At 44.2% G+C, this 16775-nt stretch overlaps 1 protein-coding gene across 1 annotated transcript; it reads left to right on the plus strand.

Annotated features, from left to right (window-relative positions):
- The first annotated feature begins 7529 nt into the window (after positions 1 to 7529).
- LOC105514655 (zinc finger protein 600) lies at positions 7530 to 16601 on the plus strand. The gene is made up of 4 exons (XM_011946158.1): positions 7530 to 7557; positions 10271 to 10368; positions 13206 to 13279; positions 13873 to 16601. The coding sequence occupies exon 4, from the start codon at positions 13890 to 13892 to the stop codon at positions 16056 to 16058; it is 2169 nt and encodes a 722-aa protein (XP_011801548.1). The 5' UTR covers positions 7530 to 7557; positions 10271 to 10368; positions 13206 to 13279; positions 13873 to 13889; the 3' UTR covers positions 16059 to 16601.
- Positions 16602 to 16775: the final 174 nt, after the last annotated feature.

Raw genomic sequence — 16775 nt, forward strand, 5'->3', positions numbered from 1 at the left:
AAGGGAATGTAGCTGGGAGAGCAGAGGAGACGCAGAGATAAGAGAAGAGGTGGTAATATATAGAGATTGAGGAAGATTGAAAGATTGGGGAGAAGGAGCAACAAGAGGTTAAATAAGGACTGGGAGCGGTGGCTCATGCCTGTAATCCCAGCACTATGGGAGACTGAGGCGGGCGGATCACCTGAGGTCCAGAGTTTGAGACCAGCCTGACCAACATGGAAAAACGTCTCTACTAAAAATACAAAATTAGCCGGGTGCGGTTGCACATGCCTGTAATCCCAGCTACTAGGAAGTCTGAGGCAGGAGAATCGCTTGAACCTGGGAGGCTGAGATTGCGGTGAGCCAAGATCTCGCCATTGCACTCCACCCTGGGCAACAAGAGTGAAACTCGGTCTCAAAAAAAAAAAAAGAAAGAAAAAGAAGTTAAATAAGTTGTGAGGATGGAGCAGAAGAGGTGGAAGAGAAGTAATAGAAGGAAGAAGGGGATAAATAGCAGGAGAGGAGAGGGGTACAAAATGAGGAGCAGAATCCCAGGGAAAAAGAAAAGAAAACAAGAACTAGAGAGAGAATTGGAGAATGAGAGATAGGTACAGAATTAGGGTGCTCAGTTTTAACTTGAATTTTAAATGGGTTCCAGTTATCCAAATGTTAAAAAAAAAAAAAGCACAAGATGAGCAAAAACAGGGGATTAGACTCAAATCACCTTGAGCCTTATCATCTCAGAGCTTTCACCCACCTACACGACTCCATGTCCCCTGCAGGCCTCACCCCTGAGCTCTACAATCCTGTGTCCAGTTGTCTCCTCCGCTCTCTCCTGGGACATCAAAGGGGCATCCCCAGCTTCAGGTGTCCATAAGTGACTTCCTAAAACCCCCGAACATTCCCTTACAGTCTGCACATCTCAGATGAGAGTGACTGTGTACTTCTGGAAACAGCTGAACTTGACAGCATGTGTTTTAAATATGGGAAGTAAATTACATTATTTATAAGTGTTGTAAATTATAATATAAAGAGAAACTTACATGTATACGTGAAAGGAGTGAGGAGATACATAACTTCCTTTTTTATTGTTTTTTGTTTTTTTGAGACGCATTTTCACTCTTGTGTCCCAGGCTGGAGCGCAATGGCATGATCTCAGCTCACTCCAACCTCTGTCTCCTGGCTTCAAGGGATTCTCCTGCCTCAGACTCCCGCAGAGCAGGGATCACCATCGACTTTCAAAAATCTTTTGGGTTGTGGGAGAAAAATGTTTGAAGATCATGTCCCTATGGGTCTGTGTGCCCCCAGGACCTCTCTGACCTTATGTCCTACCTGTGCCCTCCTCTCTTCCACTGCTCCAGCCACATGGATCGCTTTCCTTTTCCTGGGGCTGAGGTTGCTCCTGTCTCAGGGCCTTCGCTTGAGCTGTCACTCTGACTAGGACTCTTTGTCCCTCAGCTGCAAGTGACAAGCAGCCTTTCTTTCCTAGGTCCGTGTTCTGATATCATCTTCTCCGGGTTTCCTTTGTGATCTCCCACAGCCCCCCATTTGACATTGCAGCTGTGAAACCAGAAAATCTTACACAGATCTCAGTTAATTTAGAAAGTTTGGCCGGGCGCGGTGGCTCAAGCCTGTAATCCCAGCACTTTGGGAGGCCGAGATGGGCGGATCACGACCATCCTGGCTAACACAGTGAAACCCCGTCTCTACTAAAAAAAAAAAAGGCAAAAAACTAGCCGGGCGAGGTGGCGGGCGCCTGTAGTCCCAGCTACTCCGGAGGCTGAGGCAGGAGAATGGCGTAAACCCGGGAGGCGGAGCTTGCAGTGAGCTGAGATCCAGCCACTGCACTCCAGCCTGGGCGACAGAGCGAGACTCCGTCTCAACCAAAAAAAAAAAAAAGGAAAGTTTATTTTGCCCAAGGTGGTCGGGGCAGAGCTTAATTTTATACATATTATGGATACATGAGGCATCAATCAATATATGTAAGAAGTACATTGGTTTGGTCTGGGAAGGTGGGGCAGCTTTAAACAAAGGCAGGAAGACTTGAAGCAGAGCAGGGGCTTCCAGGTCACAGAGGACTGAGGCACAAATGGTTGCAATCTTCTGAGTTTCCTTTTTTTTTTGAAATGAAGTCTCGTTTTGTCGCCCAGGCTGGAGTGCAGTGGCACGATATCAGCTCACTGCAACCTCTGCCTCCTGGGTTCAAGTGATTCTCCTGCCTCAGCTTCCGAGGTAGATGCCTGGATCATTTTTGTATTTTTAATAGAGATGGGTTTTCACCATGTTGGCTGAGCTGGTGTCGACCTCTTGACCCCAAGTGATCTGCCAGCCTTGGCCTCCCACAGTGCTGGGATTAAAGTCCTGAGCCACTGTGCTGGGTCCTTCTTTTGAGTTTCTGATTAGCCTTTCAAAGGAGGCACTCAGATATGCATCTATGTCAGGGAGCAGAGGGGTAACTTTGAATAGAAGGGGAGTCTTGTTCCCTAAGCAGTTCCCAGCTTGACTTTTCCCTTTTACTTAGTGATTTGGGGCCCTAAATTCATTTTCCTTACACACAGCTGAACCTTCGCCCCACCCCGGGTCCACATTGTCTGTTCTCTTTGATTATTTTTGTGCCTTTGCCATCCGCTGTTTGGATCCTGGTGAGAACAAGGCCCCAAAGACAGAGCAGAGCCAGAACGTGGGGCTGTGCTGGGCTCGCCCCCTCTGAGTGGAGCTCGACCCTGGCTTCACATTAGAGTACAGAGCATTTTGCAAATAGAGCTTTTGTGCTGCTTTAGCAGGGGTTCTTATTCTGAAAGGATGGAGCCCACCCTCAGTAATAGCTGCAGTGGCCCGGGTGCTTGTCATCTGTGTGCAGCATTGAGCATGGAAGCTCTGTGTCCTCCATTTCTGAGGGCTGAACTCAGCCTGTGATCCACAGAGAGATGAGGGGCTGTCCTCTGGATGGGGTTAGATCAGGGATGGGTCTGTACCCTGAAGGGGAGATCAGTCCAGCCCAGCTCCCCCCTGCTGCCTCGTGTGTGGGGGTTTCTCCAGGAGGGGAGTGAGATCTGAAGACCAGGGTCAAACGTACACTTACAGGTCTTCCTGTGGGACTTTCTTATCTCTTCATGATCTCTGGTGCAGAGGGCAGAGGGTGACATCTTTCTTCAGAGTGAAGTCTCTCCTGTTCGTGTGTTTTTGTCACGGGAAGGGAGTGAATCATTTCTAACATGCAGTCTTTTTTTCACATACAGGATTGATTTCTAAAGACTGATACTACGTGAGGAAGCAGCTGAGAAGAGGAAAGGAAAGGGGGCAGGCATGGCCCTTCCTCAGGTGAAGTGATGTTCCTCTGGGGATTAATCTGTCTCTTTCCTTTCTGAAATGCCAGGTATTGTAATAGCCAGTCTTTTCTGAGTCTGAAGCATTTTGCGTGACAGGTGCGCTCGCCCTCACCCATGCCTGCCCTCAGTTCCCGTCACCTGCTCTGAGATTCCATCTCCTGTGACCCAGTGACATGAACTTGGGAAAAGGCTCCACTGGGCACGGTCCTGGGAAGGGCTCACACCCAGACATGGATAAACATGGGGTGTGGGCCCGTTGATGTCAGTGCTGCTGGGCAGCCTGGATGGTTCAGGGACCTCATCTGGATGTCAGCTTAGAGAAACTACATATGAAATACATATGTTAATGTGCACAGATATCTGGTCAATTCTGGAAAAGGAGACAAATAAGGGGAGATATTTTGTATCTGATTTGGTAATGCATTTGAAGCCACACGAGTAGATCAACATGTCTCTTTCTTCAAAAAAAATTTTTTTTTTCAAGAGACAAGATGTTGGTCCAGGTATGGTGGCTCACACCTGTAATCCCAGCACTTTGGGAGGCCAAGGCAGGTAGATCACTTGAGGTCAGAAGTGCGAGACCAGCCTAGCCAACACGGTGAAACCCCACCTCTACTAAAAGTACAAAAATTACCTGGGTGAGGCCGGGCGAGGTGGCTCACGTCTGTAATCCCAGCACTTTGGGAGGCCGAGGCAGATGGATCACGAGGTCAGGAGATCGAGACCATCCTGGCTAATATGGTGAAACCCTGTCTCTACTAAAAATATAAAAAAATAGCCGGGCGAGGTGGCAGGCGCCTGTAGTCCCAGCTACTCAGGAGGCTGAGGCGGGAGAATGGCGTAAACCCAGGAGGCGGAGCTTGCAGTGAGCTGAGATCCGGCCACTGCACTCCAGTGTGGGCGACAGAACGAGACTCTGCCTCAAAAAAAAAAAAAAAAAAAAAAATTACCTGGGTGTGGCTGTGCATGCCTGTAATCACAGCTACTCAGGAGGCTGAGGCAGGAGAACCAGTTGAATCCAGGAGGTGGAGGTTACTGTACGCTGAAATTGTGCCCCTGCACTCCAGCCTTGGAAGAGTGGAGACTCTGTCTCAAAAGAAAAAAGAGAGAGAGAGAAGGTGTCGCTCTGTGGCTTCGTTCTGGAGTACAATGACACAATTCAGAGTTTCCAGCAGCCTCAAACTCCTGGGCTCAACGAATCCCTGCTTTAGCCTCCCGGAGAGCCAGAAGGATAGGCATGGGTCACCATATATATCTATGTATGTATGTATGAATGAATGTATACATGTATTTATTTATTTATATTAAGATGGAGTCTCGCTCAGTCACTAAAGCTGGGGTGCAACGGCACGATCTCAGCTCACAGCAACCTCCGCCTCCCAATTTCAAGCAATTCTTCTGTCTCAGCCTCCCAAGTTGCTGGGACTACAGGCACGCACCTCCACACCCAGCTAATTTTTGTATCTATAGTTGAAACGGGGTTTCATCATGTTGGTTAGGCTGGTCTCGAACTCCTCTGCCTGTCTCAGACTCCCAAAGTGCTGGGATTAAAAGTGTGTGCCACCATGTCCAGCCTTATTTTTTACATTGTATTTTTATTTTGTTGTCCAGGCTGGAGTGCTGTGGTGCAATCATAGTTCACTATAGCCTTGATATCCTAGCCTCAAGTGATCCTCCCATCTTGGCCTCCCAAATTACTAGCATTCCAGATGGGAGACAGGCAGCCCGGCTGGACTCTGCACTTTTTTGAGGTGGAGTCTCGCTCTGTTGCCCAGGTTGGATTGCAGTGGCAGGATCTCAGCTCCCTGCAACCCCTGCCTTCTGTCTTCAAGCAATGCTTTTGCCTCAGCCTCCCGAGGATCTGGGATTACAGGCATTTGCTGCCACACCTGGCTAATTTTTTTGTATTTTTAGTAGAGATGGGGTTTCACCATACTGGTCAGGCTGGTCGAACTCCTGACCTTGTGATTCATCCACCTCGGCCTCCCAAAGTGCTGGGATTACAGGCCTGAGCCACTGTGCTTGGCCAAACTCTGCACTCTTAATGACTTGGAATGGAATGGAAAGTGGAGATAGGCATCAGTGATAGGCTTTATTACATCATTGATTTAACTTTATTTTTTAATATTTTTTGAGTTGTGTCTCACTGTGTCGCCCAGGCAGGAGTGCAGTGGTGTGATTTCGTTTCACTGTAGCCTCTGACTCCTCGATTACAGTGATTCTGTTGCCTCAGCCTCTCAAGTAGCTGAGTTTGAGGTGCGCGCCACCACCTGTGTAACGGCATGGTGGGATGTGTGTGCGTGAATACATGGATGGATAAGCCCGTGGTTTATGTAGAAAACACATTTGTAATAAGTTTTATTTTTTATAATAATTGTAATGATTTTAACTATTTTTCATTTGCAATATGTTTTATTTTTTATAATAATTGTAATGATTTTAAGTATTTTTTATTTGGAAGGCTGAGGCAGGTGGATCACAACATCAGGGGTTCAAGACCAGCCTGGCTAAGATAGTGAAACACCTTCTTGACTAAATATACAAAAATTAGATGGATGCGGTGGCAGGTGCTTCAAATCCCACCTACTGGGGAAACTGAGGCGAGAGACTTGCTTGAACCTGGGTGGCAGAGGTTGCAGTGAGCCGAGATTGTGCCACTGCACTCCAGCCTGTCCAATAGAGTGAGACTCCGTCTCAAAAAAAAGAAAAAGAAAAAAGTAAGAAGTATTGTGGAGGATTATTTGATGCCTGTGTGTGTCCATTCAGTGACCTTGTAGGATGCTCCATGTTCTCACCCTCAGACCTTCATCACATTCTCTCCACTGGATAAACCTGTGTCCGTTTAGTTTAAAGCTGTGTCTGTCACTTCGGTGTTCATGTCCACATGTGAACCCCAGACATCCGGATCCAGGTGCTCGTGTTGATATTTTTAGCTGTTTGATTTCTGGCAAGTTTCCTAGAGTGTGTGTGATGCAGCTGACTCCAAGTACAGATCTTCCTTCATGGGATAGTACATTATTTTATGGCTTATGACACGGGAAGCACTTAGAAGAGTGTATAGCACACGGGAAGCATTCAAAAATGTTAGTCATGGCTATTGCTGTGATCATGACAGTTTTTTGTTTTCTGAGTTTTTTGGAGACGCAGTATTGCTCTGTCACCCAGGCTGAAGTGCATAGCATGATATCAGCTCACTGCAACCTCTGTCTCTTGGTTTCAAGCAATTCTATGGCCACAGCCTCCTGAGTATCAGGGATTATAGGCACCCACCACCACGCCCAGCTGAGTTTTGTATTTTTAGTAGAGAAGGGGGTTTCAGCAAGTTCCTAGGCTGGTCTCGAACTCCTGACCTCATGATCTGCCCGCCTCAGCCTCCCAAAGTGCTGGAATTATAGGCATGAGCCACTGTGCCTGACCGATCATGATAGTTTTTTGGTTCGGACTTTTCTTTCAAAGCCATTGGACTTTGTCCTCTCTGAAACAGCACTTGTATCTTAGCTCATCTAGAGACTTAATATCACCTGGTGTGTTGAACATTATATCTGACATGTCTCTAGAGAAAACCCTGTTTTCTTTTTTTTTTTTGAGATGGAGTGTCAGTCTGTTGCCCAGGATGGAGTGCAATGGTGCCAACTTGGCTCACTACAGCCTCCATCTCCTGGGTTCTAGTGATTCTCCTGCCTCAGCCTCCTGTGTAGCTGGAATTACAGGTGCCTGCCATCAAGCCTGGATAATTTGTATATTTTTAGTAGAGACAGGTTTTACCATGTTGACCAGGCTGGTCTTGAACTCTTGACCTCAAATAATCTGCTCGCCTTGTCTTCCTGAAGTGTTGGGATTACAGGCGTGAACCACCATGCCTGGCCCTGTGCTTCCTTTTCATTTATATAGTTTTTATATTGTCCATAAGATCGAGACTTCCATAGTGACTTATGGGATCTTAAAATCTTTGAAGGAAAAGTATAATAAAATGCAACTCTGGGGAAAAAATATTCAAAAACACCTTAACGTGGTATTGCAAGAACAACCTTTGATTAAATAAATACTTATTTTCTCTTTTCTCATTTCCTGTGAAAACTCTGTCCTCCATAATGTTTTGTTGAAATGTGTGTTTCATTTTAGGGACGTGTGACTTTCAGGGATGTGGCTATAGAATTCTCACTGGCGGAGTGGAAATGCCTGAACCCCGCACAGAGGGCTTTATACAGGGAAGTGATGTTGGAGAACTACAGGAACCTGGAGTCTGTGGGTGAGGAAAATGTCCCTGCAGACATGAGGAGTCTGCTCTTGTCTGTCTTGGCTCTTCCTGGTTTTGTATTTTCTTTTGTGATTTTGCCCCATACGTGGTTTTTTTGTTTTGTTTTGTTTTGTTTTTTGTTTTTGTTTTTTGAGATGGAGTTTCGCTCTTGTTGACCAGGCTGGAGTGCAATGGTGTGATCTCGGCTCACCATAACCTCTGCCTTCCAGGTTCAAGCGATTCTCCTGCCTCAGCCTCCCAAGTAGCTGCGATCACAGGCATGCGCCACCACACGCAGCTAATTTTGTATTTTTAGTAGAGACGGGGTTTCTCCATGTTGGTCAGGCTTGTCTCTAACTCCCAACCTCAGGTGATCCACCCACCTCGGCCTTCCAAAGTGCTGAGATTACAGGTGTGAGCCACCGTGCTCAGCTCATTCTGGTTTTTGAGGAGCATCACAGAAGCGTCTCTCACTGGCACTGTGACAATGTTCATGCTGTAAATGTTCATGCCGATCATCATCTCTAAGCAGCAGTCAGTGGTGTTGAAATTCCTCCTAGTGAGGAGGTCATTTGGGCTCACAGCCTCATATATATGAGGCTCTTGACTGAACTCTTGTTCATTTCACATTTTCACACCAATATGTGCCATTGTTCATTTTTAACAAGAAAACCTATGTTCCCATTTTTTGTAGGATCAACCCTGTAACAGATATGGTTTTCATCAATCTTAGTGAGGGAGCTTGTGAAGTTGAATGGGGTTTCCATATTTTACTTCTACTGTCATTTCCTTAAGATACAGTGGCTTTCAACTTCTTGGTTTCTGTGTTTTGTTTTGTTTTATTTTTATTTTTTTTGATTCAGAGTCTCACTCTGTTGCCCAGGCTTGAGTGCAGTGGTGTGATCTTGGCTCACTGCAACCTCCACCTTTTGGGTTCAAGTGATTCTCCTGCCTCAGCCTCTTGAGTGGCTGGGATTACAGGCATGTGTCACCACACCCGACTAATTTTTGGTAGTTCTATTACAGATGGCGGTTTCACCATGTTGACCAGGCTGGTTTTGATAGCCTGGCCTGACATGATTCAGTGGCCTTGGATTCCCAAAGTGCTGGAATTACAGGCATGAGCCACCGCCCCTGGCCCCATCTGAGTTTGTTTTTAAGGCTGAATAATACTCCATTGTATGTATATACCACATTTTGTTCATATATTTACCTGTCGATGGACATCTGGATTGGTTTCTTCTCTTTATTCTCATAAATAATACTGCCCAAGTGGGTGCAGTGGCTCACACCTATAATCCCAGCACTTCGGAAGGCTGAGGTGGGTGAATCACCTGAGGTCAGGAGTTGGAGACCAGCCTGTCCAACGTGGGTGAAACCACATCTCTATTAAAGGTACAGTTCCTTTTTCTTTTTTTTTTTTTAAGACTTGAGTATTGCTCTGTCACCCAGGCTGGAGTACAGTGGTGCAACCTCAGCTTACTGCAAACTCCGCCTCCCGGGTTCAAGCAATCTCCTACCTCAGCCTTTTGAGCAGGTGGGATGACAGACGTGCACCACCATGCCCGGCTAATGTTTCGTATTTTTTTAGTAGAGACAGTGTTTCACCATGCTGGCCTGGCTGGTCTCGAACTCCTGACCTTGTGATCCACCCGCCCATCCAGTGTGCTGGGATTACAGAAGTGAGCCACTGCACTCAGCCAGGCTCTGTTTTCACAAGCACATCACTACCTACTCAGCCAGGGGATCCTTGTTCTCCCCCATGGCCTCCTACATTGCTGCACTGTACTCGTCGTAGCGTTTGGTTTTTTTTGGTGTATGCAATTCTGGAATCTACACAGGGGATTTTGTTGAGTATATGCTTGAAAGTAGAAATCAGAGGCATTGAATTTAAGAGATGTAAAACTGCTTTCACCTCAGGTCACCCTACTGCTGCTTTCTTGGATCTCTTTCATTCTTGTCCCTTGCCCATATTGTAATTTGCATAGTTAACCTTGGGTCAATATTTTACCATTGGCTAAATTAGTTCCACTTTCCTCCAAGCTGAAGATTTGGTCTGTCTTAGTGGAATTCTATTCCCACAGACGTACATGCACAAAGTTCACTCCTACATGCCCATTACTTCCTGCCCTCCACACTTACCCTTCCTTTCGTGTCCTTGCCTCACATGGTACATTGATCTGGATGCAAATACTGTTTCTTTCCACCCTATTGATTTTGTAATGCCTGATGCCCCAATTTCCCCATGAGCCCCTCCCCTCCAACACTACTCTCACTGAAGAAGTCAAGACCTTATTCATCCACTGGACGAGATTATACGAAGCTGCCTGAATCAGTGTGTGCAGGGCATGATGTCTCAGCACATGGTCCACGAGGGATGACTTAGCACCACTGTCAGCAGCACAGCTCAGCCCTTGTGTCCCAGCTCAGCCTTTGTATCCTGCTTGATGTACTTCTTTCTGTTCTCCTTGAATATTCTGTGACTTGTCATTTTCTGGACTGCCTGGGCTGACTATTGTGCCTAAGAACAAGTGGTGGGATGCTTCAGACCCAGGATCAAGTCTTGTCCCTCACTTACCATATGTGCAAACCAGGGTCATGTATATGAACACTATGGGCCTACTGTCGTTATTTGAGAAATAATGTTAATTTGCTTCCAGGCTTGGTTTTTTTTGTTTTTGTTTTTGTTTTTTTTTTGAGATGGAATTTTGCTCCTGTTTCCCAGGCTGAAGTGCAATGGCACAATCTCAGTTCACTGCAACCTCCACCTCCTGTATTCAAGCGATTCTCCTCCCTCAGTCTCCCGAGTAGCTGGGATTACAGGCATGCTCCACTATGCCTTGCTAATTTTGTATTTTTAGTAGGGATGGGGTTTCACCATGTTCACTAGGCTGGTCTCGAACTCCTGACCTCAAGTTATATACCCTCCTCAGCCTCCCAAAGTGCTGGAATTACAGACATGAGTGCCTGGCATTTTTTTTTTTTTTTTTAAGTAAAATTTCCCTCTTGTTGCTCAGGCTGGAGTGCAATGGTGCAATCTTGGCTCACTGCAACCTCCACTTCCAGGGTTCAAGTGATTGTCCTGCTTCAGGCTCCCAAGTAGCTGGGATTATGCCTGGTGCAAGCCTGGCTAATCTTTGTATTTTTAGTAGAGATGGGGTTTCTCCATATTGGTAAGGCTGGTTTCCAACTCCCAACCTCAGGTGATTCGTCCACCTGCTTTTTAAAACAAGTGAATACTATTAGACTTCTTCATATATTATAAGTTTTATAGTAGAGACTCTAAACTTCCTTTGTTTAATAAGATTTGTCAGCCTTCGGTTATGTTGATGATGAGATGCCTCTTTTCCTGTCTCACTCATTTTACTGTTCTGTCAAAAATAGCTTACACTGGCCAGCCACAGTTCGAGACCAGCCTGGCCAACATGGTGAAACCCCGTCTCTAGTAAAAATACAAAAATTAGCTGAGCGTGTTGGTATGAACCTTTAATCCCAGCTTCTTGTGAGACTGAGACAGGAGAATCACTTGAACCGGGGAGGTGGATGTTTCAGTGAACCATGATCACACCACTGCACTCCAGCTCGGGTGACAGTTAGATTCCATTCCCCACCCCCCCAAAAAAAATTAGCCAGGCATGGTGGCACGTGTCTGTATTCCCTGCTACTCAAGAGGCTGAGGCATGAGTATCTCTTTAGGTAGGAGAATTGTGCCACTACCTGGGTGATGAAGCATTACTGGTCTCAAAAATAGATTAAAAAAAAATAGCTTAAACTGGAAATCTTAAGACATAGAAATGTATTTCTCATGAATCTGGAGAGTGGGAAATCTAAGAGCAAGATGTCAGTTAGATTGGTTCCTGGTGAGAGCCTTCTTCATGGTTTAGCCCAGCCATCTTCCTGCTGTGTCCTGACACGGTGTAAAGAGGAACAGACAATCAGCTCTTTACTGTCTCTTTTAATAAAAGCATTAGTCCTGGCTGCGCGTGGTGGCTCACGCCTGTATTCCCAGCATTTGGGAGGCTGAGACGGCCAAATCACATGAGGTGGAGAGTTTGAGACCAGCCTGACCAACATGGAGATACACCATCTTTACTAAAAATACAAAATTAGCCAGGAGCGGTGGTGCATGCCTTTAATCCCAGCTACTCGGATGGCTGAGGGGGGAGAATCGCTTGAACCTGGGAGGCAGAGGTTGTGGTGATCCTAGATCACGCTATTGCACTGCAGCCTGGGCAATAAGAGCGAAGCTCTTTTTCAAAAATAAATGAAAGAAAATATACAAATAAAAGCCCTAGTCCTATTCACAATTAGTCAACATCCATGACCAAATTCTCTAAAAGGCCCCATCTGCAGGAACATCCAATTGGAGAATAAGAAACCTGATAATGGCTTTTAGCTAAGACGAACATTCGGGCCAGGGAGCATACATCATATTTGTTGTTTTTATTGTGCAATTTGTTTTATACAATGTTTTCTCTGATCTCAGTTTATAAATTTTCCTGGTACACAGTCTATATATTTTATGCGTAGTGAACTAGATAACCGTGGGGAATGCATAGATACAAAATTGCTGTGCTGCCTGGCTATTACATAACTAGAGTTGTGACATCATAATTGCACTTTTCTACACTATTGGTCAATTATTTATCTATTCGTTTGTTTGTTTGTTTGAGACGGAGTCTTGCCCTGTCACCCAGGCTGGAATGCAATGGCGAGATCTCGGCTCACTGCAACCTCCGCCCCCTGAGTCCAAATGATTCTTTTGCCTTATCTTCCAGAGTAGCTGAGATTACAGGCACCCACCACCACACCCAGCTGTTTCTTTTTGTATTCTTAGTAGAGATGGGGTTTCCCCATGTTGGCCTGGCTGTTCTCAATCTCCTGACCTTGTGATCCACCTGCCTCAGCCACCCAAAGTGCTGGGATTACAGGTGTGAGCCACCTTGCTCAGCCATTAGTCAATTCTTATTTCTTAAAATGCTGTGCATTTGCTTGACCTCATACATCAGAAGGTAGTGATCTTATCGTGTATTTCTTTTCTTATGTTGTGTGCTCATGCTTAAATAGAAATTGTGGCTTTTTTCTTAAGAGGGAGTTGTTTAGAATTCTGCAGGCTGTATAAATGTACTCATTTGCTTGCTGGTTTTATCATGGGTTACGACATTTTATTTTTATAATTTTACATATGGCTTTACAGTATGTGGTATGCAATATAACTGACACACTACACTCGTTAATGTCACAAAGTGTCACCGGATGCAGTGGTTCACACCTGTAATCCCAGAACTTTGGGAGGCCGAGGTGGGTGGATTACTTGAGGTCAGGAGTTTGAGACCAGACTGGCCAAGATGGTGAAACACCATCTCTACTAAAAACACAAAAATTACACAGGCATAGTGGTGCGTGCCTGTAATCCCAGGTAGTCAGGAGGCTGAGGCCGGAGAATCACTTCAACCCAGGAGGCAGAGGTTGCAGTGAGCTGAGATCATGCCATGGCACTCCAAGCTGGAGTGCAAGACTCCATCTCAAAAAAATAAAACTACAAAAAATTTTTCAAAAGTCACTAAGTGCCTGTTCTGTGTGGATATAAGTAATTTTATGACATTTATTCAGAAATACATTGTAATGTTTTTTTCTTTTTTTTCCTTTTTTTGTTTGAGGCAGAGTCTCACTTTGTCTCCCTGGCTAGAGTGTAGTAGTGTGATCTTGGCTCACTGCAACCTCTGCCTCTCGGGTTGAAGAGATTCTTGTGCCTCAGCCTCCCAAGTAGCTGCGACTACAGGCACGGGCCACCACACCTGGCTAATTTTTATAATCTTTTATTATCTTCTCTGTGCTATAATTGTTTGAGAATACAGAATTTACATTGCTTTTGGTAATCCTTACATGAGGTTGTTGTAGCTTATTTACCAATATTGTATATTGTGTGGGTTTTTGTTTTTTAGCATTTGTACATGGTAAATATGCTGTAAATATGAAGAATATATATTTTTCTCTTCATCGATGTGACAGTGATATGTTTTTTGCAAATTGTGATACACTTTAGGGTCACAGTGGAAAAACACTCCTTACTTTTGGCTTACTCATGTTTGTGCCCTGTCAGTGTTTTGTCATGATATAGGAAATAGGTTTTCATGGAATTAATTTGAAGGACATGTAAATGCCCTTTATTTATTAAAGAATCTTACTCCTTTTGTGTTCCTAAACTTTGAAGATCATGTTTGGGCAGTTCAAAATAAGTATTGTTTTTTGTGTCATATTTACACACTTCAGTATGATTTGCCATCTGGACTTAATTGGAAACCTATTGGTGTTTATATTTTGCAGATATCTCTTCCAAATGCATGATGAAGGAGGTCTCATCAACAGGGCAGTGCAATACAGAAGTGTTCCACACTGGAACACTGCAAAGACATGAAAGTCATCACATTAGAGATTCTTGCTTCCGGAACATTGAGAAAGAAATTCAGGACATTGAGTTTCAGTGTCGAGAAGATGAAAGAAATGGCCATGAAGGACCCATGACAAAAATTAAAATGTTCACTGGTAGTACAGACCGACATGATCAAAAAGATGCTGGAAACAAGCCTATTAAAGATCAACTTGGATCAGGCTTTCATTCACATCTGCCTGAACTGCACATATTTCAGATCAAAGGTAAAATGGGTAATCAACTTGAGAAGTCTACCAGTGATGCTCCCTCGGTTTCAACATCCCAAAGAATTTCTTGTAGACCCCAAATCCGTATTTCTAATAACTGTGAGAATAATTCCCCAAATTCTTCATTACTCACAGAAGAACAGGAAGTACACATGACAGAAACATCTTTCCAATGTAATGAGAGTGGCAAAGCCTTTAATTGTAGCTCACTCTTAAGGAAACACCAGATAATCCATTTAGGAGACAAAATATATAAACGTGATGTATGTGGCAAGGTCTTTCATCACAAGCAGTACCTTGCAGGCCATCAGAGATGCCACACGGGTGAGAAACCTTACAAGTGTAATGAGTGTGGCAAGTCCTTCAGTCAGGTGTCATCCCTTACATGCCATCGTAGACTTCATACTGGAGTAAAACCTTACAAGTGTAATGAGTGTGGCAAGATCTTTGGTCAAAATTCAGCCCTTGTAATTCATAAGGCAATTCATACTGGAGAGAAACCTTACAAGTGTAATGAATGTGACAAGGCTTTTAATCAACAATCAAACTTTGCACGTCATCATAGAATTCATACTGGAGAGAAACCTTACAAATGTGAAGAATGTGACAAAGTTTTCAATCGCAAATCAACCCTTGAGACACATAGGAGAATTCACACTGGAGAGAAACCATACAAATGTAAGGTTTGTGATGCAGTTTTCACGTGGAATTCACAGCTGGCACGACACACCAGAATTCACACTGTAGAGAAAACTTACAAGTGTAATGAGTGTGGCAAGACTTTCAGTCACAAGTCCTCCCTTGTATGCCATCATAGACTTCATGGTGGGGAGAAATCTTACAAATGTGAGGTTTGTGACAAGGCTTTCGCATGGAATTCACACCTGGTAAGACATACTAGAATTCACAGTGGAGAAAAACCTTACAAGTGTCATGAATGTGGCAAGACCTTTCGTCAAAATTCAGATCTTTTAGTTCATAAATTAATTCATCCTGGAGCGCAACCTTACAAATATGAAGAATGTGAAAAAGTTTTCAGTCGAGAATCAACCCTTGAGACACATAAGGTAATTCATACTGGAGATAAACCATACAAATGTAAAGTTTGTGACAAGGCTTTTGCATCTCATTCCTATCTGGCAAAACATACTAGAATTCATAGTGGAGAGAAACCTTACAAGTGTAATGAGTGCGGCAAGACCTTCCGTCTGAAGTCATACCTTGTATGCCATCGTAGAGTTCATAGTGGTGAAAAGCCTTACAAGTGTAATGAGTGCAGCAAGACCTTCAGTCAGAGGTCATACCTTCATTGCCATCGTAGACTTCATAGTGGTGAGAAACCTTACAAGTGTAATGAGTGTGGAAAGACCTTCAGTCACAAGCCATCCCTTGTATACCATCGTAGACTTCATACTGGAGAGAAATCTTACAAATGTACACTTTGTGACAAGGCTTTTGTGCGTAATTCATACCTAGCAAGACATACTAGAATTCACACTGCAGAGAAACCTTACAAGTGTAACGAATGTGGGAAGGCTTTTAATCAACAGTCACAACTTTCACTTCATCATAGAATTCATACTGGAGAGAAACTTTACAAATGTGAAGCATGCGACAAACTTTTCAGTCGCAAATCGCACCTTAAAAGACATAGGATAATTCATACTGGAGAGAAACCATACAAATATAAGGTTTGTGACAAGACTTTTGGGAGTGATTCACACCTGGCACAACATACTGGAATTCACACTGGAGAGAAATCTTACAAGTGTAGTGAGTGTGGCAAAGCCTTTAGTGAGCAGTCAACAATTATTCCCCATCAGACAGTTCATGGTGTAGGAAAACTGAACTAATGTAATGATTCTCACAAAGTCTTCAGTAACGCTAAAACCATTGCAAATCATTGGAGAATCCATAATGAAGAGAGATCTTACAAGTGTAACAAATGTGGCAAAATTTTCAGACATCGTTCATACATTGCAGTTCATTGCAAACTCATACGGGAGAGAAACCTTACAAATGTCATGACTGTGGCAAGGTCTTCAGTCAAGCTTCATCCTATGCAAAAACAGGAGAATTCATACAGGAGAGAAACCTCACAAATGTGATGATTGTGGCAAAGCCTTTACTTCATGTTCACACCTTATTAGACATCAGAGAATCCATACTGGACAGAAATCTTACAAATGTCACAAGTGTGGCAAGGTCTTCAGTCCGAGGTCACTCCTTGCAGAACATCAGAAAATTCATTTTTGAGATAACTGTTCCCAATGCAATGAGTATAGCAAACCGTCAAGCATTAATTGACATTAGAGTCAAATCAGCATTGATTTGAGTTTGTATTGACTTAACATTGAGTTCAAGCCTTAATTGACATTAAAGTGTTTATGTTAAGAGGATTGAGCCAGGTGTGGTGGCTCACGCCTGTAAGCCCAGCACATTGGGAAGCCAAGGCACGTAGGTCATTTGAGGTCAGGAGTTTGAAACCAGCATGGCCAACAGATGTGAGCCACTTTTCCCAACCTGTTTTCTGTTTCTTATTTTCTATTTTTCTTTTTTGAGATAGTGGG

The sequence above is a fragment of the Colobus angolensis genome, unplaced genomic scaffold, assembly GCF_000951035.1.
Source record: "Colobus angolensis palliatus isolate OR3802 unplaced genomic scaffold, Cang.pa_1.0 Scaffold25, whole genome shotgun sequence".
Taxonomy (NCBI): domain Eukaryota; kingdom Metazoa; phylum Chordata; class Mammalia; order Primates; family Cercopithecidae; genus Colobus; species Colobus angolensis.

Excerpts from the sequence above, each read along its gene's own strand:
- LOC105514655 (XM_011946158.1), top strand. The coding sequence starts at position 13,890 with ATGATGAAGGAGGTCTCATCAACAGGGCAGTGCAATACAGAAGTGTTC.